Source organism: Herpailurus yagouaroundi, unplaced genomic scaffold (genome assembly GCF_014898765.1).
Source record: "Herpailurus yagouaroundi ecotype Mexico unplaced genomic scaffold, PumYag 140, whole genome shotgun sequence".
NCBI classification, from domain to species: domain Eukaryota; kingdom Metazoa; phylum Chordata; class Mammalia; order Carnivora; family Felidae; genus Herpailurus; species Herpailurus yagouaroundi.
Window position 1 is genome coordinate 61,471,696 of NW_024412395.1, and position 25,055 is coordinate 61,496,750.

Genomic DNA, 25,055 nt, shown 5'->3' on the forward strand with positions numbered 1-25,055 from the left:
ACTTACTTTCTGCCTGTTGCCTTGCCAGCTTGTCTTTTGCAAATAGACTACCATGGTGGGAGTAGGGCCAAAGGTGGAAGCAGAGAGGCTATTGTAACTAGCCAGGAGGGGATTCTGGTATTTTGAATCAGGGTCAGGTAGAATTTTGGGTTTGTTTTGAAGATAAAATCAATAGAATTTGCTGATATACTGGATACGAGGTAAAGCGTTGTTAAAGAAGAGGTCTTTGCTTTCGCCATGAGGAACTAGAAGAATAGAGTTAGCATTTAACTGAAATAGGATTGTAGGAGGAGTTAGAACATGAACTCATTTGGGGACGTATTAAATGAGGCAGTTTTCAAAATTATTAGATTCAAAATATTATAAAGACTGTTTAGTAAGCATTTCAATGTGTAGTTCTGAAATTCAGCATAAAAACATAGGCCAGAGATACAGATTTGGAAATTAAGAGCCTACTGGTGCTTTTGGAAGCCATAAAATTGCATGAGATCAACAAAAGGGTAGATATGAGAAGAAAAGACCAGAGGTCCAGGAACTGAGTTCTGAAGGACTGACTCTATTTATAGATTAGGGAGATAAGGAATAGCACTAGTAGTTGAGAAGAAAGGACCAGGAGAGTTAGGAGGAAGACCAGTATGTTATTCTAGTAACAAAACAGAAGTTTATATCCAGTAGAAAAAAGTGATCGAATGTGTCAGCATGTTGCTGGGGCAGTCAAATAAGATGAGTATTGAGAAATGAGCATTAGGTCTAGTGATGAGGTCACTGGTGACCTTTGATAAGTGCTGTTTCAGTGTAGTGATAAGGAGTAAAAAGCCTGTTAAGAGATCTTTGAGATGGGAGCTAGGAGGGGTAGAGTAATAGAGGTTTATTTTTTAATAAAGATTGGGGAAATGTTATCGTGATATTCTTGTGAACATCATTCCCCAGAGAGGGAAACACAAATGATCTAGAATGGCATGTGGAACTACTGGAATGTTACCCTTGTGTAAAACAGAGAGAATGGAACTAACTAGTGAAAAGGTATGAATAGCACCTGTCTTGAGATTGTCAGCATTTATCACTCATTTTCTCCTCAGCTGTGAAGCCTCAGTGGCACACCAGAAGGCAGCCTGTAAAAAATGCTTTGCTTGAATTTGGGTGGAGCCAGTTCTTGTATCCAACACCTTCCTCCCCCCCACCCCCACTAAGAATGTCTTGATTTGCAGGTGGCACCTTCTAAGAAGGCAAAGGGTGTCCTTATTCCAAATAAGGCAGCCAGCACTAGGGCTGGATTTTAGCCATTGCTTGCCTTGCCTCAGTATTCTTGGAGCATTAAAGGAATCATACTACCATAAGCTTTCGCCTTGCCCAGTCTTCTCTAAGACAACATAGGAAGTCACATTTAATATTCTGCTGTAATAAATATTTCCTTTGCCCTGGGACAAAACAGTATAAGTGAGAAGAAAGCAAATTTAAGAACCAATATGAGTTAGGTGTAGGAATCCCAGCTCTTACTGCCAACTGGCAGAGGGGGGTTTAAGATGTACCATTTACTTTCTGTGTCTTGGTTTTTTCAAGTATAACGAGATGGGATTGGCTTCAACCAGATTCTTTTCAGTCTGAAATTCTGTGATTCATTAAAAAGTATAGTAACCCCACTCCAACTTCTTTGTATTCTCTGAAGCATAACATAGTTCTACTAAGAACTAAGAAATATTACTGAGGAACTTTGTATTATGGTTTGTTTTTTTATTATTGTTTTTGTTTTTTAGTTTTTTGGATAGCCGCTCCCTTTGGGTTCTTACACAAATAGATATTAGCAAAATTTGACCGGAAATTAAATTAGAAATATAATACAGCACACTGTTGAAGACAATACAGACTAGTTCACAGACTTTGTCCAAGTTCTTTCTGAGTCACTTTGTGACTGTGGGACATATGGAAAGTTGTTTAACTCTCAGAACCTTTGTTTCTCATCTAAAAATAGTAATGTACTAATAGTACCTACTTCATAGATTTGTAAGGAGAATTAAATGAGTTATGCCGTGATGCTTTGAACAATGCCTGGCTTGCAATACGGATGGAGTAAATCTTAACTAATGTTAATATTATTATTATTATTATGATGATGATGACTACTACTATTATTAACATTACCAGTGTGTGACATGTATAGTTTAGAATCATTTTAGTGAAGCAGCTCTACCATAAAAGTTTCTGACACTATAATTTCATTTTATGATGATTACCTTAAGCCACCAAGGGAAAAATTAACTTGGAAAAGGAAATGCTGTTGAATCAGGTTAAACCCTTTTTTGTTTGTTTACAAAATTAGTGCTCAATATTATGTTTTTAGTTACAATGAAAATTCACTTAGGGAATATACTTGATTCTCAAATGATGACAGGACAGTGAGCCATTACTGTAATTAGTTTCAGTTGCTGTGTACACTTAAGACGTATAAAACAGTATTTATGTTAAAAAATATTTTTCCCTAAATGGGCCAAAATAGTGAGATTTTATTGTTCATGCACCTGCCTTAAATACAGGTTTTTAAAGCATGCTGCAAATATTTTGATTATACCATCAAGTTTTCTACATCCTTTCTGTATGGACTATTTTTTAGAGCATAGGTTTGATTTGATAGCAACACTTACCTGATGTTTACAGTTCAGTTTGTTTTACAGAATTAATAATACACAGTTAAGTTATTTTGACTATACCTGAAAGTCCTATTATAATTAATACAATAGGTTGATTATCAAGTGGTTGATTTATCAATGCTGGTTTACCCTTATTTTAAATCAAACATGCAGATCATTTGTAAACTAATAGGTCAGTTTAAAAGAAGAAATGCTCTAGATGTATTGTACATTAGTTCACAAAGTCAAGATAATTTATGATGTAAAGGTTAGGGAAAAATGGAAGTCTATAAGGTAAATTTGAAGAGAATTTAAGGAATATTGGGTATGCTTTACCAGCCAATAATTGTGAGTTTAGATTTTATTTGAATTATCTTTCTTGTTTGTATTTTATAAATGAAATGATGTTGTTGAGCATAATGCAGTGTACCTGGGAATTAGTAGCATCGAGCATTCAGACTTTGCTTTTTTAACATTCCCTAAATGTGGGACTAAAAGGAACCAGGGCTCCTTGAGGAAATGGCTGATTCCAAGCCTGGGATCCTGGAACAGTTGTTGTGCCATGTTATGACGTGAAAGTAAGGAAGTATTTATAAAAATACAGCAACTTCTCACAAGAATAGAGGGGCCATTTTGAAGGGGCACCCACTAGCCAAATTTGGGATAATTTGAGCATCAAAACAATTAAAGGCAGTAATGAATTATATAAATCATTAAGAAAAAAAAAAGAGAATCCATGAGACCATGTGAATAATACACACATTCATACAAACGGGAGAAGAGAGGAATCAAGGGCCAGCTGGTAAATGTAGAGTAAATGCTGAGGTTGGAAAATTATGATTTTTATCACCATCATAGTAAAGTTTAGTTCAGTCAAGAATCACAAATGGATGTTAAATGTAGGGGAGAAATTTGGTTGAAGAGCAAAGGTTGCTTATTGTAGGAAAAAGATAGTAAGTAAGCAGTAGGAAAATCAGATATCACTTGAGCCAGGTAATGAAAATTAACAACACCGGTTAGGGACAGGTGAACGAATACCTTGGTACTCTGAGAACACATCACTTCTGCACTGTTGTGGCCAGGAATGCCCTGTCTGCATCTAACCATGAAACATCAGATAACTCCAAAAAGATGAGCATGCTACTGAAAGAAGTAGGAGATGATGGGAAGGAGGATGACTGTATTCATTAACAAAAATGTTAATGTTATAAAAGTCAAGGCCAAAAGTTCCCTGTTAAAGGAAACTAAAGACACAGGCCATAGATGATCTTAAGAGTAGATTCTGTATCTGGACGAGAATTAAATTTTTTTAAAAGGCATTATTATTGGGTCAGTTGACAACATTATTTTGCAGGTAATTGGTTAAAGTGTTTTTTTTTTTTTTTTTTTTTTTTAATTTACAGAAATTGTGGCTGTACTCTGATTATATTGGAGGGTAATATAGGAAATGTGAAAACTTAAGTATTTATGGGGAAAGGGCCAGATGCATTCAGCTTACTCTCAAATAGCTCAGAAAAAAAAGCCTTGGGTGTCAGTGTGTATGTGCACATACATACATACAGAGAGAGGGAAACAGAGAGGGTGTGGGAGGGAGGGAGAAGATGAAAAAGCTAGTGGGGTACAATGCTAACAGGTAGTTTCTGGGTTAAGTTATACAGGTGTTCTTTGGTTTTGCGGTTTTTCTGGAAATTTGAAATGTTTGCAAATAAGTTTATACATATATGTATACACACATTGGGACTTAGTTCTTTTACTTTCTTATTTATCGCTTATTGCTCTAGGTTGCTAATTTACCTTTAATACTTAATTGGTTTAAGATGTTAACATTTATTGCTTATAGATATACACATTGATTTTTAATTTCTTTTAAATAGTGCTGGGCCTAAAGGAGATAACATTTATGAATGGAGATCGACTATACTTGGTCCACCAGGTTCTGTATATGAAGGTGGTGTGTTTTTTCTGGATATCACTTTTTCATCCGATTATCCATTTAAGCCACCAAAGGTAAGAACCTACAAGTCCATTCTTTAATCTTTAGCCTTCTCTAAAATTCTAGAGGTTAAATATGTACTGATGTAATCATTTTCATGACATTGCTTTTCATGAATTGGTATGGAAACTCTCTTACAACCAAGAATTTTGAAACTGACAGAAATTGCTTTCTGCCTTATACAGATAACTTTATAGTCAGCAGAAAGAGTTTGTTAATTGTAAATAAAAATATGCCACTTTGCACACCAATAAAGGAGATAAATTTTAGATTTATGTTATAAGGGAAAATATCCTAAGAAGCTTCCTGGAGATACCGGTCGGGATTAAAAGTAAAGCTGTTTGACAACTTGCAGAAATAAGAAGTAAGTTGAATTTTGTGCTCAATACCATCTCTTCACAGCAAAACTAGAAAACCGCAGCAAAGAAGAAGGAAACTATTATTCAAAAAGCTTGCTTTGTGCCCTCTGTAGGTAGGATGTAGTAATGAGAATGAGGGTGGGCTGGGTGGCTTAAGCCTTAGTTGTCTCTCAGTATGAATTTAGATGGGTAACACAAGGGTTGAGTTGTGCCTTGGCAATTATTTTTCAAGTCTTAAATATAACAGTTACCTGAATGGTTTCCTCCTCTTCTCATTATAAAATGGTCAAGCCAGCAGGTAAAAACTGCCAATATTAAGCCTGAACATAATTAGGTCTAGTTACAGAGACTTCTGACATGTCAGGGAAAAGTATATTGTTATCAGGCCTTTAACTATGATGAAATGTTTTTCTTTTCAACATAGTTTCTTATGTCCGCTACACTATTTAAAACACATATAGCAATTTAATGCTTGTGTGCACATGCATGCTTGGTGAGGGTGGGAGAAGAGAGAGAGTAAAAATTAAGGATTTTTTTTTTTAAACCCAGGGTTATTTCTCCATTATCTAATAATGTAACAACAGTTCCACCTAGTGGTATCTACCTCAAAGTACAGACACCAAGGTTCCCTATCACCTAGAGGTATTTGCTGTCTACTGGAATTACCAGTGTTTTGAATACTATACTATCTCATCTGAATTTAAGATCTGTAAATGATTGTCTTATTTAATGTTCCCAAGTATGTAGAGTATGTCTTGCTAGATCAAATAAAGGAACAAAGCCCCCATGTTAATAATACTACAAATTGTATTCACATTCAGAATGATACATGTTAAATGCTGGTATATCATTAACTGCTCAATTTGCATTCAGTGGTTAAGTTTTTTGTATTACAGAAAACAAAACCTTAGCAAAATAGCTCATGGCTGTACTTGTAAATAGTGATACTTCTACATGCCTCATTTTTCTTGAAATTGGTTTTTATATGGTAGCAAAATTAGCAGAAAAAAGTTTGCAAGGTTTATTTTCTACAAAACTATATTTGTATATCAGGGAAAGGAAAAGAGTTCTATTTTTCTTTTTCTAACAGGTTTCAAACTATAGTTCTGTATATGATTTATCAATTGTTTTGGTTAATATAGTGGTTATGTTTTATTTTAGCATGTTACTTCTTTTTGCTGAAGTCTCAGTATTTTAATTTTCTAACCTTTCCATGTTCATTTTTCTTGCCTGAGATATCTTACACAGTATTATGAAGCATTATTTGGATCTGTAGTTGGACAAGTGAAAAAGAAATAATACCTCTGCTCTTATCTTGGTGTTAGGTACAATTATTTCTATACAGTTCTGATTATTTTTGAAGTTCAGATAAAGTATTGAACTTCTACGGAATAGTACAAGTTTAATTATCTTCTGTTCATTGATTATTAATAGCTGAAAGGATTCAAAGTTATATATTGCATCATGTTTGTAAACTACACATATCTATTGAGTAGTCAGCTGTCAATGATCTAAACATATTATTCCCATATTCGAGAACAGAATTGTCTGATAGAAATACAATGCAAGCTACATGTGTAGTTTTAAATACTCGACAAGCTGCATTAAAAAAGATAGAGGGACGCCTGGGTTGCTCAGTTGATTGAGCATCTGACTCTTTGTTTTGGCTCAGGTCATAGTCCCAGGGTCCCGGGGTCCCGGGGTCCCGGGGTCCTGGGATTGGGCCCTGCTGAGCCATGCTCATTGTGGAGCCTGCCTAAGATACTCTCTCCCTCCCTCTGCCCCTCTTCCCTGCTCACGCCCACTCTCTCCAAAATTTAAAAAAAAAAAACAAAAAAGTAGAGAGAGAGTGAAATTAATCTTAACATTTAACCCAGTATACCAAAGATACTGTCATTTGAACATGAAATCAATGTAAGAGTATTGTTAATGCGATGTTTTACATTCTCTTTTTGGTACTGTCTTTGAAATCCGATCTGGTATGTATTGTACATTTTTAGCCCACTTCAACTAGCCCACATTTTAAGATCCATATAACTAGTATGTGTACTTTATTAGACAGGTTCTAGAAGTACAGTCTCTTCCTTCTCCCTTACTAGACCACTGCTGTCTTTCTTGTTTTTAATTAATTATGCATCATTATCAGAAATACACTTTTGAGGGCTTTTAATATTTTCTTTCTAGACTCCATGTGGGTGATCATATAGTACGCTGCTAGTTCTAAGACATCAGGAACTGTTTTGTTTTGTTTTGTTTTGTTTTGTTTTTCTCTGCAACTCCAAATTAAGAATTAACCACCCTGTTAATGTTTGTGACTGTTTTTGAAACTTGCCAGTATTTATTCCTATGATTTATTCTCTTTTTTCATATATCTCCGAGATATATTAGTTTCCTTTATTCAGTACCTTAAGTACCTTGCTTGTTTTATTTTTTTCTCTTAGTCTAATAAGACATTGAACTAGCTGGAGAATTGAAAAGCTGAAAAATAGACTGGTGATTTCATCAGCCTTCCTTTAAATCTTTGTCCAGTATTTTCTGATACATGACAGGATATTAGCAGAGTTGATACTTATCTTTTCTACTAAGAAACTGATGTAACTTTTGTCTTATGGTGAAAAAAAAATTCTTCACCAGTTCCTTCTTTTCCTTTGGCAGTAAAACACTTCTCACTTGCCATGTTTAAACAGAGGGCTGTATGTGCACGTGTGTACATGTATGTGTATATGGTACATATATGGTCATAGGTACCTATAATTATTGTATCATTCATTTAGAGAAAACCATCCAAATCAGCTGCTCACTTTGGTGTGAAATCAAGAAAGTTCCTGCTCTACTGGGTAAAAGAAATGTCTTTCAACTGAATTAAATAAATAGAAACCATTTACTTTTGATATTACTTCCACCTAGTGTTTAATTAGCTCTTCAGTCAAATTATTTTCTATTTAGTATTTGTGTTACCCTTCACTTTTGTTGGTGAGAGTTTTAGTTGGTAATAAAGCATTCATTTTCTTTGTTTTTAATGGAACTGTCCTTAGGTTACTTTCCGCACCAGAATCTATCACTGCAACATCAACAGTCAGGGAGTCATCTGTCTGGACATCCTTAAAGACAACTGGAGTCCTGCTTTGACTATTTCAAAGGTTTTGCTGTCGATTTGTTCACTTTTGACAGATTGCAACCCTGGTAAGCAAATCTTTATTAACACATACAGTGAGGCTACAAAAACCAATGTGTTTTCTTGGTTACCTTAACTAAGTTGAGAAAGTAAGTGCTACTGGTGGAAAGATTAGCCTAAAGCATTTTGCAAGGAAATGATCAATGCCATTTCAGTTAGATAGACCAGAAGTTTCACAATAACTTTCTTGAGTTTATTAATGGCGTGCTACCTATAGTTACTTTCTTTCTGTCCTTGATGGACTTTTTCTGAATTAATGTAGCTCTGCAGATCATATTTGCCAGGAGTAAAATAATGACTCGGACACCAGTGCATCCTTTCCTTGCTCCTTCCATGCTGCCATGTGCTTTAAAAGCTACCAATGAGTAATGAAGAGCTTCTTGTTCTCCCTTCTTGGCTTACAGTTGGTTGTTTTAGGTGTAGTAATAGTGGATATTAAAATGATAGTTGATGAGAGAGTTGGACTAGGATTATGATTATAGAAATGCAAAGTCATTAATATATAATCCATAACATTTTTAAGAAATGCATAGGGGTGCCTGGGTGGCTCAGTCCGTTGAGCGTCCCACTTTGGCTCAGGTTATGATCTCACGGTCTGTGAGTTTGAGCTCCACGTCGGGCTCTGTGCTGACAACTCAGATCCTGGAGCCTGCTTCAGATTCTGTGTCTCCCTCTCTCTCTGACCCTCCCCCGTTCATTCTCTGTCTCTCTCTGTCTCAAAAATAAATAAACATTAAAGAAAAAAAAAGGAAATGCATAATTGCCATGCATTAACATGTGTAGTTGACTTGAGAAAGTGACGTTTAATCCTGAGATCTTGCATATGTTATCTGTCTAACTAAGTGGTCATTTTTAAAGAAGTAGAATTACTCTTTCTAAATATTGGGCTAATCACCAAAGGCTTTTACTGTTGTCTGAAACCCAACAGTTATACATATGCCAAAGGTAGAAAAACAGGATTAAAAAGAGTAAGGCAGCTCTAAATGAGCTGATACAGAAAGCTTTCTAAGATATATTAAGTGGAAGAGCAAGGCGCCGAAGAAAAGTACGTATGCATAACAGTCCTGTTCTAAATGCGTGTACGTGTGCATACTGTCCCTGAATAGAGATGCTGTTAGCAGGTGACATTGTTTGCTAGGTAGAGAAGCTTCTTGAGTAATTGGGAGTCGGGAGGGAAGAGGGCTTTACTTTCACTGGCTTTCTTTTGGTGCACTTTAAATATTATGCTGTGTGTACATATTTACCTTTTTGAAAAACAAATTCAGAGTAGAAGTTTACAGCTCAGATTCAGTTTTAGTTTAGAATTCTGTTTAAAACAAAATGACAAGTTTTTAAATGGAGATAAGGGTAAGGATTTGGATCCTACTGTTGCAGAATGAAGGAAACATTCTGAGTAGCACTGTGTTATAAGATTTGAGTTTTTTTTTTTTAAATTTTTTTTTTTTCAACGTTTATTTATTTTTGGGACAGAGAGAGACAGAGCATGAACGGGGGAGGGGCAGAGAGAGAGGGAGACACAGAATCGGAAACAGGCTCCAGGCTCCGAGCCATCAGCCCAGAGCCTGACGCGGGGCTCGAACTCCTGGACCGCGAGATCGTGACCTGGCTGAAGTCGGACGCTCAACCGACTGCGCCACCCAGGCGCCCCAAGATTTGAGTTTTTATTTAAGAATTACATTGAAAAAAATTTTTTTTAATGTTTATTTTTTGAGAGAGAGGGAGTGAGTGAGTGGGGGAAGGGCAGAGAGAGAGGGAGACACAGAATCTGAAGCAGGCTCCAGGTTTCAAGCTGTCAGCACAGAGCCTGATGCGGGGCTTGAATTTATGAACCACGAGATCATGACCTGAGCTGAAGTTGGATGCTTAACCCAGGCGTCCCTATAAATTTCATTTTTAAATATCCATGAGAAGGTAGAAATATAATCATCTTAGCATTACTGAATAAAATGCCAAGAGTGAAAAATAGTTTTTATATTTTATTAAAGGCGTACATTTAAAATCAAATTTAGTAACTTAACATGCATTGTTTTTAGTTAAAAGGGCTTTTTTAATTGAATATTAAAATATACAGCTGATTATGTGATGTTAAGTATTTTAATTTTGAAAATTTAGCCATTATATATCTGTTGAGGTGCTGCCTAGAAAATTAGTGTTTTGATTTAATCGACTCTTAAAACTGTGACATTAAGACTCCATATAATATAATGTATCTTTTAATGTTCTTTCTACTTTTTCAGCGGATCCTCTGGTTGGAAGCATAGCCACTCAGTATTTGACCAACAGAGCAGAACATGACAGGATAGCCAGACAGTGGACCAAGAGATACGCCACATAATTCACATAATTTGTATGCAGTGTGAAGGAGCAGAGGGCCTCTTCTCACTGTGCTGCAAATCTTTATAGCCTTTACAATACGGACTTCTGTGTATATGTTATACTGATTCTACTCTCTGCTTTTATCCTTTGGAGACTGGGAGCCTCCCCAAAAAGGTAAATGCTATCAAGAGTAGAACTTTGTAGCTGTAGATTAGTTATGTTTAAAACGCCTACTTGCAAGTCTTGCTTCTTTGGGATATCAAAATGTATTTTGTGATGTACTAAGGATACTGGTCCTGAAGTCTACCAAATATTATAGTGCATTTTAGCCTAATTCATTATCTGTATGAAGTTATAAAAGTAGCCGTAGATGACTAGGAATTACGTCATTTGTATTAAACCCAGATCTATTTCTGAGTATGTGGTTCATGCTGTTGTGAAAAATGTTTTACCTTTTACCTTTGTCAGTTTGTAATGAGAGGATTTCCTTTTACCCTTTGTAGCTCAGAGAGCACCTGATGTATCATCTCAAACACAATAAACATGCTCCTGAAGGCATAGTTTCCTGTCGTAATATTTTAAGTCAATCTTGTTAGAAGGTGTGTCTGAGATGATTGTTGATGAAATAAAAATGCGGATATGAAGATTGACTACTAAGGACCAGTACAAATAAATGAATAGTTAAATTGAAAACATTTGAAATCTTGTTAAATGTGTAGAGTTTTTTTTTTCCCTTTAAGTACCGATGAGAGAATATAATGAGCTTAAAGATGCAACACTGGGTTTTAAACCATTGATCTCAAAACACATGAAGCTCTACTTTGATAAGACCATATTTGAGCACAAGATAATATGAAATCCTGCCTCAGGAATCTGGTATTATCTTATAGAACATTTTGTTTCCAAATTGGTGATTAACATCCACCATTGGACAATATTGTCAAATAACTTTAATCTGATACTGCTGCTGTGTCGGTGTATTTTTTACTTCACTTCCAATCCTGTCTAGCTTTTTTGTGGTGTATGGTGTGCATTACCATTCTTTTTGTGGCACTTAGCCAGCAGGTAGAGCTAGAGGCAGAGTTGAACATAGAAACCATTGTCTGCCCTGAAGGTGGACTAGAACTCTGGATTAGTGTGCAGATGCGGCATTATTTCTCAATTGGAAAAAACAAAACCAAACCAATTTTAAGGGTTTTACAGATCATATAAATTCCTTCTTTTTGGTTACAATTATTAAATGTTAGATTTCTTATAGGAGTTAATTACTTTGCAATATTCAAGTTTGGTAAATAGTATAGATGTGCCTTTTTTATTTTTTTTTTTAATTTTTTATTTATTTATTTATTTTTTTACTACAGTAGTTGTTGAGGTAATTTTCTGGTCTTGTAGCCAAGGTTGTGCAATATGGAACAGATGTCTTTTCCAGTCCTAAATATGGAGCCTCTTAGAGTACCATTTTAAAACTTATAGAATGGAGTTATTAGCATAAAAATACATTGCTTCAGGATCATAAGGTAAAACATTTATAGTTGCATACACCCTTACTAAGAATAGTGGACCTCCAACTTGAGTATTGGTCAACAGAAGTCTTAAATTAGTATAAAAATAAAAGTACATTTATATGCCTATTTTTCACTTACGGGGCCCCCCCCCAATATCTCCATATTACAAAGGAACACTAAGCAAATAGGTAGTGTTTTGAAGGATTCAGGCTTGGATCTATGAAAACCTCTGAGCCTTGACTATTTTAGGTGGTAATAATCTATAATGGAGTTCAAGTCAATGTGATGAGAGCCAGGGACCTTTTATGTAAGCTGTAAGGTTTTCTGTGTAGGTGTGTCGCAGAAGGTTATTTTTTCCCTCTTCCGGTAATGTACATTCTGCATCCTAGAGTAATGAACTTCTGTCTTGATGCTAGAAAGGCTTTCATCATACTGAATATTAGGATGTTTGGGATGCTGTCATTGGACTTCCTTTATTTGTTAGCACCCTAGTTACTACCACCAACCTATTTTGCTATTTGTAGGCTCTACCCCATACTCACTGGGGACAGAGAAGAGGGAACTGGTTCCCTAAAAATATTTGTGGCTCTTTCACAAGCTACCTTTGTGGCCTTGAATAAAACACTCCCAACTTCTTTTGAGTTTTATTTTGTTCATCTATGAAACGAAAGTTGAATTTGATTATTTTCTTCAAACTCAGTAGTTCTAATCCTGTAACATTGTTACACTTGTTCTGCTTTCTCTTTCAGGAAACAGGCTACAATTTCCAATGGACTGAAAAATAACAATTATCGTTTGGTTTCTTCCTATCAAGTTCCCTTAAAATTCTGAATTTTTTACCTTGTTTTCTATTTCTGGAAAACTGTAGATCCGCTTTTTAGTCACATAAGTATTCATCTATGTATACTACAAACAGGGTAGGTTTTATTCCCATAAAACTTTGCTCTAAGATGTAAACTGTGATATTTTAGAACCCAGATTTTTTTCTTATCCATTAAGAACAGTTTTTACAAGTAAAAGTCCAAATGTCACTTTGTAAGTGTTCAACAGTAGGCAAGGCACTGAGCATCCCATTGAGCCTGGAGTGTTCTGATTATGGTCATGTGCCCTCAGAGGAGCCATGTGGTATATACCACTGCAGGCCAGCACCGCTTAGTTACTGATGCATCTTATCTCCTTTAATATCCCCTAAAGAGCTTTAGGACAGGAGACACTCCAGTGATCTTTGGTTGACGGAGTGAAACTGATGCATAGACTGGTTAAATAACTTGCCCAGATTACACAGCTAATATGATGAGGAAGTACAGTCTCCATTCTTCACCATGTTTCAGTGCATAACATCACAGCTCATGTTGATTATATATATGTATATATGTAAAATTAGATATACATAGGTTGATAACTTCTGAAAATGACTATGGGATAAAGTAAAATTTGCATTGTATCAAATTCTTATTTTAATACTCTATTTTAAAGTTTCAAATGTGACCTTACAAAATAAGATTTTATTGATTGATTCCAGTGAATATGAGGCATGTTTATTTATCTTCTACTTTAGACATTTGTCATAGGAATACTTTTGACATTACTAATTTCCCTTTTTTAAATTGGGAACATGAGGGGTGCCTGGGTGGCTTAGTCAGTTAAGTGTGCGGCTTCAACTCAGGTCATGATCTCACGGTTCGTGAGTTTGAGGCTGCTTCGGATTCTGTGTTTACTTCTCTTTTTGCCCCTTCACTGCTCATGCTCATGCTCTGTCTCTGTCTCTCAAAAAGTGAATAAACATTAAATTTTTTTTTTTTTTTAAATTGGGAACACGAGCTAAAGTTATCCTTTTTGAGAAAGAGTACATATGAGTGGGGGAGAGGCAGAGGGAGAGAGAATCTTCACTTGATCTTAGCCAAAAGTCTGAGAAGTGATAGGGGGAGAGAGAATCTTAAGCAGGGTCAATATCAGGACTCTGGGGTCATGACCTGAGCTGAAATCAGAACGCTTAACCAACTGAGCAACCCAGCCGCCCCTAAATAATGTTATCTTAATTTTTTTTTTTTTAACCATTCATCACAAAAAACCACATCAGGAAATTTATATTGATAAGTCTGTCAAACATTTAATAATTACCTGTTTCAAAATAACAAAGATGTATTATTTGTCTAGACATTAGACATTGCCTTTTTTTTTTTTTTTCAAGGCAGGAAATCTTAAGTCGTCACAGGGATAAAATTCTTTAGGCACTAGTGGTTTGAATTGACCCACATGTATATGCTACTCTTTCTAATAAGATCTTTGAGGTGTTGCCCACTAATTTGTCCAAGTACATTCTTAGAACAATACAAGAATGACTATAATGTAAAATTTAATTCAATTGTAGTCTTATGACTTTGTATATTAAGCTGTGTTATGTTAATGCAGTACATTAACACATTGTCACTTGACATTTATATTGTGATCTTTAGACAGAATTATGGCATGATATGAAAACATTATTTTTATAAAACCACTGCAGATTATTTTGAGGCTGAGATAATGAGTCTATAATAATTACATTATCCACTTATTGAAAGTTAGCATTCCTTATTGAGATGAGTATATAAATAAATAGTTTTGTTTCATGTCTAAATAAATTACTGTCTTTCAAGTTATATTAGTAAGACCATTCAGATGCTAAATTTGGGGGGAAAAAAGGCAATAGATTACTCAGATACAGGTACAAGGACAGTGTAAACATCCCTTGACATTACTTATTAATTTGGTTGTATGTGAGAAAGAGTGATTCGACTATGATTAGGCAGCAGAGCTCTGCGTCCTAGCCCTGAATATATTCAGAAACGAGCAGCACAGTGACATAGGAACGGAATTGTTCAACAAATCTAGATATTACCAATTAGTATATTTGGAGAAATTTAAATTCAATTTAAATCTATCGCTTCTCGGCCTTTTGGCTATGATCAAGTGTAAATTCAATTTAAATCTTCCACAGCTATAGGTTACCTTGTTGAAATCCAGTAAGCTAAAGCCAATTATGCCAACCTACCCAGCACAAAACATGAAAAGCAGGTTTTTTCCTTCCCTAAGTCCTCCATCCCTAAAGTTTATCTCAAGTCCACATCCTTTCATGAAGCCTTTCTGTTTTACTATCATATACTTTTAGTCTGTCTGTTTCAGAGAGCCCATGTGCATAGATCTCAGATATAATAAAAGGAAGTCAAGCATATGTGTATTTCCAAGTGCCAGGTGGCTTCCTCGGGAAGAATCCTTCTTTTTCTTCCCTTTTTTTTTTTTTTTCTTCCAATTGGGGGGGGGCGGTAGGTGGAGGTTGGTTATGCTGTACAACCCCTTAACTGACCTCCAGTTCATTCTACAGATTTTGATTGTTTACTGATTGAAGATCCTTTCGGGCACTATGATGCATACAGAGATGAATACCTTGTCACATCCTTAAATAGTTCATCATTTTCCTGCCCAGATAAGATTTTTGCCTCATCTTAGCAAAGGAGAACACATCTTTGCTAATGTGTTTCCATTTTCTGTTGAATGAGAAATTGAACAGATGTCCCTGCCGATTTAGTTATGAAAATATTAGTATAATCGGTAAGTTTTACCCAATCTATATGATACTAAACATACTTAATACTTTTTTATGCTTTTAAACGAATTACTGTCTTTCAAACTACTCTTAGTACCCAGTGTCTGCAGCATGCATTTTGGCATTTTATTACATTCAGTTTAACACCTTATACACGTTTCTGGATAGCGAGCTTTTAGAAGATAATAGCTATACTCTTTGTCTCTGTTATCTCAGCCTAATATCTAACATGATGTATATTTGCTGGATGAATTAATATTATGGGTATAAATCTTTTCCAGAAGGTTATCCAAAGACCACGTGAAGCAAATCAGTCATGTCTTCTTTAATTCCCCCTTATACTGATTCAGTGCTTAGTATGTAGTAGATGTTGGGCATAGTCCTGTCAACTTGAAATAGAAGTTTCAGTGGGTTGTTGCCATAACCCATAACGTGTTTATAATGGAGAATGAATTAATCTTGTAATTTTAAAAGACCTTAAGTATACCAAAATGCTTTTTGTCCTGTAAAGTTTACATAATTTTCCATTGCCATAACTCTCTTCTTAACTGATCTATTTCTTCTATTCTCTTTTATTGGTAAAAAGAAAAAAGATACAAAGGAATACCTGCTTACAGTATTCTTTGAGGAGACTGTAAGAGGAAAGTGAAAAGTTAGAGCCTTTGAGAAAAGTTCTGTTAAGAGAAATATTTCAGGGGAAAGGAATTAGTATACTATATAGTATGGAGGGGGCAGTCCTTGAGCGTTGAAAGGTGGTTATTGAAATACAGTCTCTGTCTTTTTGTTTCTTTTTCTTCCTCACTTCTAGCTTCTGTGAGATAAGGGGATAGAATTAAGAATCAAAGGGTCCATTTTTTTTTTCTTTATTGCCCCGTTATTTCTGCATCAATAGATATACTTGAAAGGTGACTGGGTAGAAGCTCCCTAATTCCAGAAATGTAATTCCAGCAACTTCTCGCACACCGTAACATGAGTATTTCACGGATTGGCTGAGCGAACTCAGGCTGGCTGCCTGTTGCTCCAGGCCCACCTCAGACCAGGAGGGGAAAATGGTAAACTGTGGAGAAATGGGTTACGGAGAGGTATTGGGCACCAAGAGATGTCCCGACAATCAGAGTGTTGTGACAAATCTTTACATGAGCATTTCATGTTTTCATCTACAAAGTGAGGAAGAAGAGTAATTATGAAGAACATGAGGGAGTGAGGGAATAAAGCTACATGTCGAGTACCCCTGTTCTGATTCCTTAATCATGTTTTCAGAGCACTTTTGCCATCTGCTGAACTGTGGCGACTCAGCTCCCAAATGGTAAAAGTCATTTTAAACATACATGTGAGATGATGTTCTTTTTAATGACACGTTTCATTTGTGTTTGTATGTGGTCTGTCTGTCTTGATCATGAGCCCCTAGAAATCAAGGATCCAGTCAACTTAGTTAATAAGTTACTAGTTGTATACTCTCCTAAATTTGTTTTAGGTGCTCAGGATTAGCAGTGAACAAAGCACATGAAAATCCCTGTCTTTATGGTGTTTACTTGACATTGCAAGGAAACAAAGTTTTAAAAACAAAAACCATGATGGTAAGTGTTATGGAGAAAATTAGAGCAGGGAAGTAAAAGAGGGAGGGTGTTGGTGGGCAGGGGAAAGGGAAGGTTGCAGTGCAGTCATAAAATGGGTAGTCAGAGAAGATCTGATCCAAACGATGAATCAGGAGCTAAAGATGGGGATAAGCCACATGGTGGAAGAGTATTTCAGGCAAAGGGAATAGCAAATGAAAAACCCTGTGTTGAGAGCATGCCCAGTGCATGCACAAAGCCCGCAAAAGTTGGGAAGGTGGAGAAGAAAGAGGAAGCAACTAGGAAAAGCGTGGAAGGCAAGGTCAGGACCATGACAGCTGGACCGACCACATAAGGTCTTGTAGTCCGTTGTAAGGAGTTTGGGTAGTATTCTAAATAAGATGGGAAGCCATTGGAAGGTTTTTTTTTTTTTTTTTAGCCAAAAAGTGGTAAGATAAGATGTGTTTTATTAGAATCTCTGATTACTGTTAGGGAAGGGCCTTGGTGGAGGAGAGTAAGAGGGGGGAGAGCAGGGTAAGGGCTAGTGATGACTCCTACCTGAATAGCATTAGTGGGTGCTAATAATACATGGTAAGAAGTGATCAGATTCTGATCGAAGGTAGAGCTAACAAGATTGGCTAGTGGTGCATTTAACTAAGTGGTGTGGAAAAGGAATCAACATTTGGCACCTAAGCAAATTAAGAAGGCTGGAGTTGGAATCAACTAAAATGAGGAATCTGGAGGTGGAGCAGGATTGGGAAAAAATGAGAGCTGTTCTTTGACAGGTTAAGTTTGAAATGCCTCTTCAGTATGCATATGGAGGTGTCAGAGCAGCAGATACACCAGTCTGGAATTCGGGAATAGTTCTGTGCCAGGCATGTACATTTGGGACTCCAGAGTGGATAGGTGATACAGCTGTGAGACTGTATGAGATCACTGAGGAAGTCAGTGCTGCTAGAGAAGAAAGAAGTCTGGGCACTCCGACATTAAGCTGAGGAGATGAGGAGGAATCAACAAAAGTGCAGGAAGAAGAAAGAAAAGGAAAATCCCAGGAACATGTGGGTACCTGGAAAGGAAGTGAGGAGTATCATGGAGGTGGGAGTGATCTACTGGATACAGGGCAACTGCTAAGTCAAATAAGCTGAGGACTGAAAATGCCCATTTTATTTAGCAGTCAATGGGTGGTGGGCATTGGTGACTTTCACTAGCACAGTTTTATTGGAGTGGTGAGGGCAAATGCTCAATTGGAGGGGGTGCCACAGGTAATGAAAGAGAAATTGGAGACCCCAATGTTGCAGTAAAGTAGAGAAATAGGGGATAGTTGGGAGTTTTGGGTTTTGTTTTTTTAACATAGGAAAAACTGTTCATGGGAAAATTGAAGCGGGGGGAAACGAATGAGTGGGGTAGAGGGGCAATGTCCTGGAGAAGATCATCTGCTATGCTGTTTGCCGAGGGTGTTTCCAAAGTTCCCTGCACTTGCCTTGGACATTTCTCTCTGACTAGACTCGAGAACTCTTTGGGAAGTAGTACCCCCACTTACAGCAGTCCAGGTCTTCACCAAATTCTTGAATTATCCTAGGTAGGCAGGAGGGAATGGGATCTAACACAGGAAGTGGTTGTCCTTTGCTGGGAACTGCAAAATGTCATCCCATCCATAGTTCACAGGAAAATCGGCAAAGGACGAGCAGATAGGTCCAGGCTGGAGGGTAGATGGAGAAGGAAGCTTTCTTGTTGCTTTTATACCTCCATGAAATAGGAGGTGGTTATTGGCTGAAACTGAGCTGGGAGAGGACCAGAGCTAATGTGCTTGTGTGACTCCTCTGTGCCCTGGAGAATACATGTATGATTAAGTGATTTTTTTTTTTTTTTATCTAGGTGGGCCTTCAATTTCATAGTTACATGTTAATAATGAAGCAATTTTAATTCCAGTAGCATTTGGAATGGCTCTTTTTATCCAAATATGGTCAGCAATTGTTAGTTGGTTTCAGTCTTAAGCACCTTAATATTTTCTTTCCTTTGATCTTCCTTGTCATTGAAGGATCTACCTTGACACCAACTTTAACTAGAGGAATTTTAAGTATTCACTGAATGCTAAACTGCTATAAATGGGAACAGGAGAAATTTAGGTCTCTTAGGGAGCTCATCATAGTCTAGTCGAGAAAAGGGATGTTCTAGGTAAGTACAGAGAGCTTTGGAAGCACCTCTAGATGATGTGGCAGAAGACTTTTCTGCATTGGGCAGAGCAAAATGGCTTATCAAAGGTCCTTTCTTGCTTACTCAGATGAGTCTAGGAAATTGAGCATTCTTTACCCCAAGTCTGCTTTGTGGATGTGATGGTCAAAGAAAGACATAGTCACACCAACCCCTGTTACCCTGACTTCCAACCTAGTCTCACAGTAAACAGTTCCTGAGTAGTTGCAGGCCTTCATCCTGTTGGGTCCCATCTTACCCAGGAAGTAGGGAATTTGAAGAGCAGGTTTCATATCCAGAGAACCCATAGGGCAGTGAGCCATGACCAAGGCCCCCACCTGGTGAGCTTTCCTTTCCCTGCTACAGTCCTGACTTTCTGCTCCCCAAGGTTCATACATAAGAAAGGGGACATAGCTTATTTTCTCTGAAAACCCAGTCAGGCCTGATCCATGATCGATTCAACCACTTAATTTTGCCTAGAGAGTCAAGAGTTAACAAATACTTACAAGTTAACTTTTCTTTTCCTGATTGAGTCTTGCTGAACACTACCTTTGCTGTGATTATTATTGTACATTTAAACCCAGCTGTATTTATGATCTGAAATTAAAGAAATAGGGTATGCCTCTTCTTTCTCAAGTTCATCATAACAATATCCTTTAGAATATTTCACATGTACTCTACAGGCTAATTGCCTTTTCTTTTTCCCTTATTTCTGAAGAATGTGTTTTCATGGTCTGTTTTCCTTTCCAGTTCTAGCCTCTTTTTCTTTTTTTTTTTAATTTTAATTTCTAAGTGCTTAGATTTAGCCACGTGTTCTAGTCCTTGTCTTATTCAGGCCCTCACAGTTATCCCTTGTCTCTAGGAGCCTTTTAAGTTAACCTCTTGTCCATGCAAAGGACTCTGGTCTCTTCTTCACACCCCTATCACATTAATCTTCCCAGAGTAAGCTCTTTATCAGGATACTCCTTGCTCATAAGACGCGTTTGAGTGGTTGCCCATTGTTTACAGAATAAAGTCCAACCCCCTTAGAACCCTGGCTTTGTGTCATGACCTCCATGTGCTCCCGTGATGAGTCCAGCAGCATCTATTTCAATAGCAGCTTCAGATGCCCTCGTTCTGTAGTGAAATGCCAGGGTCGCTCTTGCCAATGGCAGCGGTTCCATCTATCACTTAAAAATATTTTCTCAGAGAAATAGCATTAGTGACTTATTGAGAACACTTCCTTAATCCTCTGACTCTTCAAGGCTTTCTGCTCCTAGGACCACAACTCGTTTGATGCTCTGACATTTTTACAATTTCTTTTCCAAGTAGCGGTTCAAAGTATTGACGCATGCAACCTTGTTGCTGGCCATGTGAAGTTTCAAGCATCAGCAAATGGATTGCTTCAGATACACCGCAAGGCACACCAGTATTTGAAATCTGAATTGATATACTTGGTGCTTCAAGACAGATGGTGCATTGCTTCTGTGCCTAAGAGCATTTGGCAGTGCTGAAATTGAGCCTTCTGTTCAGTCCAGAATAATTCAGTGATGAGTGGGCAACTTTGTACTTTTTTTTTTTTCTGGATTTGAATATTTGGAAATGTTTTTTTAGCTTACATGTTAACTGTAAGCACCTTCATGAAATGACATTACAGGTGTAGTAAGTACATAATCAGTGGATAAGCACCGTGTATCAGTTTGGCATATGGCTCCAACTTGTTTTTATTTTCATTACAGTGATAATGTTTCTACTAAGATTAACAAGTATTTGGCCACATTTAAACACAGGCATATAAAACTTTGCAGATTTAAAGTTAACTGTTAGCTAAGCTAATGTTAGTTAAGATCAAAAGGGAAGCTTTCCAAATGTTGCTGAAGGGAGTTTAAAGGAACAGAGGTTTTTTAAGTCTATATTGGTCATCTGTCCTCAGTTTCCGTTTATTCCCCCTGGTTAACACCTCTTCTTAGGCACCTCACTAAGACAGCATTTCCTTATTTAAGGCCTGGCTGGAAGACTGCATTGAAAAACATCTCTAAAGCCCTATATTTTGTTACTTAAAATTAGAAATCGTTTTGTATTCTTTCTGATGTGCAGCTTGTTAGAGCCTTCTTGGTGATTAGCTAGAAATGTACTTTTTCTCTTCATAACTCTTTCATAACTCTGTAGTTATCATTTGGGGAATGCTGGGTGTTAAATATAGGATGCCAGAAGCTCACAAGATAACACTCCAGTGGGGATCTCAAGAAAAATAGCAAAGCACCCTATTCTGCAGTCGGTCATGGGTTACAGTGTTGATGGAGGACAATGATGGTTGATTTAGAAGAGGGTGCTGCTATACCGCAGAGAAAATGTCCAGACCATTTTAAACTTTGGGGAAAGGTATACTCTTCTGAGCTTGGGTTAAAATATTGTATTGCCTGCTCTCATAATGCTGGAAGGATAAAGAGATCAATAAAAAGTTTCTTCAGATTCTGTAAATCAGACTTGTCTCTGTTTTCTCTACATTTCCTGGGACGCCAAGACCATAAAGGCTGGTGGATTCTGGTGGTGGGGATATTAGTATTGGGTCTATAATGTTACTGTAAATTCTTTTTCTGACATTAAATGTGTTGTGTACAATTACCCTGACCACAGCTCTCGGTCTTTTCACATCTCATACCCATGGACCAATCTCTTATAGTAAGTTGCCTCTGCTTTAGCATGTTCACTTTGCAGATGTCTGGAAGACCCCCTTCCTGTCTACCACAGAGTGGCATATGCATAGTTTGGGAACACGGAACTAGAAGAGTGATTTAGGACACACACACACCCGCTCCCCACAATGACTGATGACCTCTCTGAAAATCACTGGACTCTGCTTATTCAACACAGTAGGGATTGTAAACCTTAGCTCCAAAGTTGGGGTCCTGCCCAGGAGTCTTTAAAATCACCTTTTCCAAAACAAAACTGTATCCTCAAGTGGAATCCATATTACATATATATGAAAACTAATTACCAAGCGTTGTAGCCTGGCATTTTGACACTTTCTCTTGAAAGAAATGGATATGGAGGTCACAACTTTTAAATACAACTTTTAAAGTTGTATTACCAATTAGTGTAATTAGAAGTCACTGATTTATCACAATAGTTTGCTTGTGGGTAAAACACCCAATAATTATTTCAGTTCGTACTGTGGGTCTTAGGGATACTGAACTCTGCAGCCAAAAGTTTAATTAACCACCACCCTGTGGTAGAGTAAGCTTTCAAATTTCTTAATGTCTTGCTCTGTAGGTGTTCCTTTTTTTTTTTTTTTTAAATGTCTCTGGGCCTGAATTTTCTTAATTCTATAATTGAACGAAAGACAATAACACTGCAGAAACATTTAGTGATGGGGAAAAATGAGTGGTAAAACACTGGGCATCATAAAAGCAATCTGGAAAGACTTTTTTAAAGCAGCAAAACAAGACAATTGCAAATTGTATGAATAATTACATGTTTGAGTGCAGCATGAAGCTTCACTATTAGAACATTGTTTTTGCTTGTGCTAATAGGTTGTGTCGCATCTTTTTTTGTTGTTTTTTGTTTGTTTTTGTCTCTGGGCTCTGAAGATGGAAGTTTGCTATTAATTACCAAGAAGGACATAAGTGAGTATATTTCTTCTTTTAAATTTAACACCACCAATAACAGATACAGATTTACTAAAGAATGTTTGATTATAATTAAGATTGAGTCTTAAGCTGCCTTAAGATTTTTCTAGGATTTTACATGTCAGATCTGGTCTAGTCTAATCATTTCTAGATGATTCTTCCGATTCCCAGACATCCACGAAAGAGTGAAGAAGTTAAAGAATTTAAAAGCATTCTGGGTGTGGTGGGAACAAACTCATGCACATTCTTCTCCAGAGAAAAATCACACATTTCCTGATCCTGGAGGTTTCTTTTAGTTCCATGCTATTTCCTCCAGACCAACAGTAAGATGTTTCCACCCATTTTCCTTTCTTTTCTTTCTTTCTTTTTTCTTTTCAGAAGAGGTGTGGTGAAGTGTCTCCCAGAACCAGAGGCTAAGCACACAGCAGTTTAAAAAAAAAAAAATTTTTTTTTTCCAGCTTTCAGAACTCTTCCTCTTCAGCCTTTCCTGTTCATTGGAATAATGAAGCCCTTAAACAGTGGTGTAAAGAAGTCCCATCCAGTGTTTGGAGCTCTGTAGAAAACAAGGAAATGGGCCGGAGTAGATGAAACCGTCCTTTCCACATTCACTAAAGGGGGAGGAGGGGACAACATTTACATGTAACTAGTACTGTAGCAGACATAATGTGATTGTGACAACCTTCCAATGAATATTTGTGATCTTAATTTAAATACATGTTAGAGTATGTAGGTGCCAAGTTGACTTTCTCCTAAGGCCACTCAACATGTATTTCCTGTAGCCTTTGGAAAGGACAGACCTGAAATGCAAAGCCATAATTTGCTGATGGTGCTACGTATTTGTGAAAGCTCAGGGTAATAGAAACATTGTATTTTATATTTTTGTTGCAAAGTAAATGCAGTATATTTAGATGAGTGTATTTAGATAAATGCTTAGTGATATGCCAAAAAGCTTACACGTATATTTGCTTAAAGGAAATTTTCCTCTGGATTTAATAAAATGCTCACCGCAAAGAAGTACAGAAATTAATTCAAGGGACATCATGAAAAACCTAGAAAGTCTACTCCCCCCACATTTACCTTCTCCCCTTCCTTGCCAGCTCTTCCCTGCATTCACTGTAGAAGGAAAAGAGCAGGTGAATACACAGTTATACATCCTCGCTCTTTTAAACTGAGTCAGAGGGAGGGTTTGGGGGATATCTCACAACAGCAACACCAACCAGATCTTTGCCACCCCCTCATATCATCCCGTAAACTTTTCAGTTTCTTGAGAATCGGTCAGTGTTTTTACTTTGGCAACAAAAATCTTAGTCTACAAGAAGTGTACCTTTATTTTTTAATTCACATATTTTTTCTTGATGCTTTGCATAAAGACCAAAAGAAGAGCTTTTGCTTTTCTCGGGTCCCACCAGCACTGTGAAGTTATTTGGGGCTCTGCAGTGTCCCATAGCGCACCATAAATCTCCACTAGATGTCAGTGTGTCACTACACGAAACTGGTTCCGCGTGCTTTTCTAGATCCATTCTTGAAACATACGGGGTAGGTGAACTCATTTTTAATTTTCAATGAGAATGATACAGAGAACTTTTAGCATATAGGTTAGTAATAAGTTATATTTGTCCTAATCAATATTAATAAAAAATGAACCCTTTTGTCTGAGGATTGCAGCATTCTTCACTTGTATTCTGATGTTGCCATAATAGCCTCAAAGAGATAGATTGCAAATATTCATTTTACATTTTCCAGAAGAGTAATTTGAAGTGCAAGAGGACAAAATGGCCCAAGACCACATAGTCGGCGTCTCGCGGACCCAGGCTGCTATTTCTGCAAACACAGAACCTACTCTACCTAAATAGTGCTGTTTAGGTATGGAAGTGTACGTACGTGCAGATTCCCCTTCGTCTATCGTTTGTATTAACTTCCTTGCCTATAAAACAGGTTCAAGAGGAGTGAAATAGGAAAGAATCATTGTGGTTATCGGTTAAGTTAGTATGGGGGTGTTAGAGATGTAGTTTTAAGATTTTAGCAGGATGATACAAAGACGATGTGCTGAACCAAGACAATAACAACTATATTTTCCATATACTGTTTTAGAGATGATGAACTCACCTCATGTGAGAGTCGTCTTAGTTCACGTACTCAAGTGGAG

The 25,055-nt window shown here is 37.0% G+C and overlaps 1 protein-coding gene and 1 long non-coding RNA gene across 3 annotated transcripts in view; both read left to right on the forward strand.

Moving 5' to 3' along the window:
• Window positions 1-11,027, forward strand: part of UBE2E3 (ubiquitin conjugating enzyme E2 E3) — a 91,624-nt gene extending 80,597 nt beyond the window's left edge. For both annotated transcript variants that reach the window (XM_040475549.1, XM_040475548.1), the window contains exons 4-6: window positions 4,499-4,631; window positions 8,012-8,159; window positions 10,389-11,027. In XM_040475549.1, coding sequence (XP_040331483.1) covers window positions 4,499-4,631; window positions 8,012-8,159; window positions 10,389-10,486 — 379 coding nt within the window. In that variant the 3' untranslated portion in view covers window positions 10,487-11,027. The remainder of the gene's footprint in view (window positions 1-4,498; window positions 4,632-8,011; window positions 8,160-10,388) is intronic.
• A 1,093-nt stretch (window positions 11,028-12,120) lies between these two features.
• On the forward strand, window positions 12,121-21,764 carry LOC121030774 (uncharacterized). Its single transcript, XR_005790407.1, has 2 exons — window positions 12,121-12,889; window positions 15,337-21,764. It is a non-coding gene; the product is annotated as an uncharacterized LOC121030774 (long non-coding RNA).
• The last annotated feature ends 3,291 nt before the right edge of the window (window positions 21,765-25,055 follow it).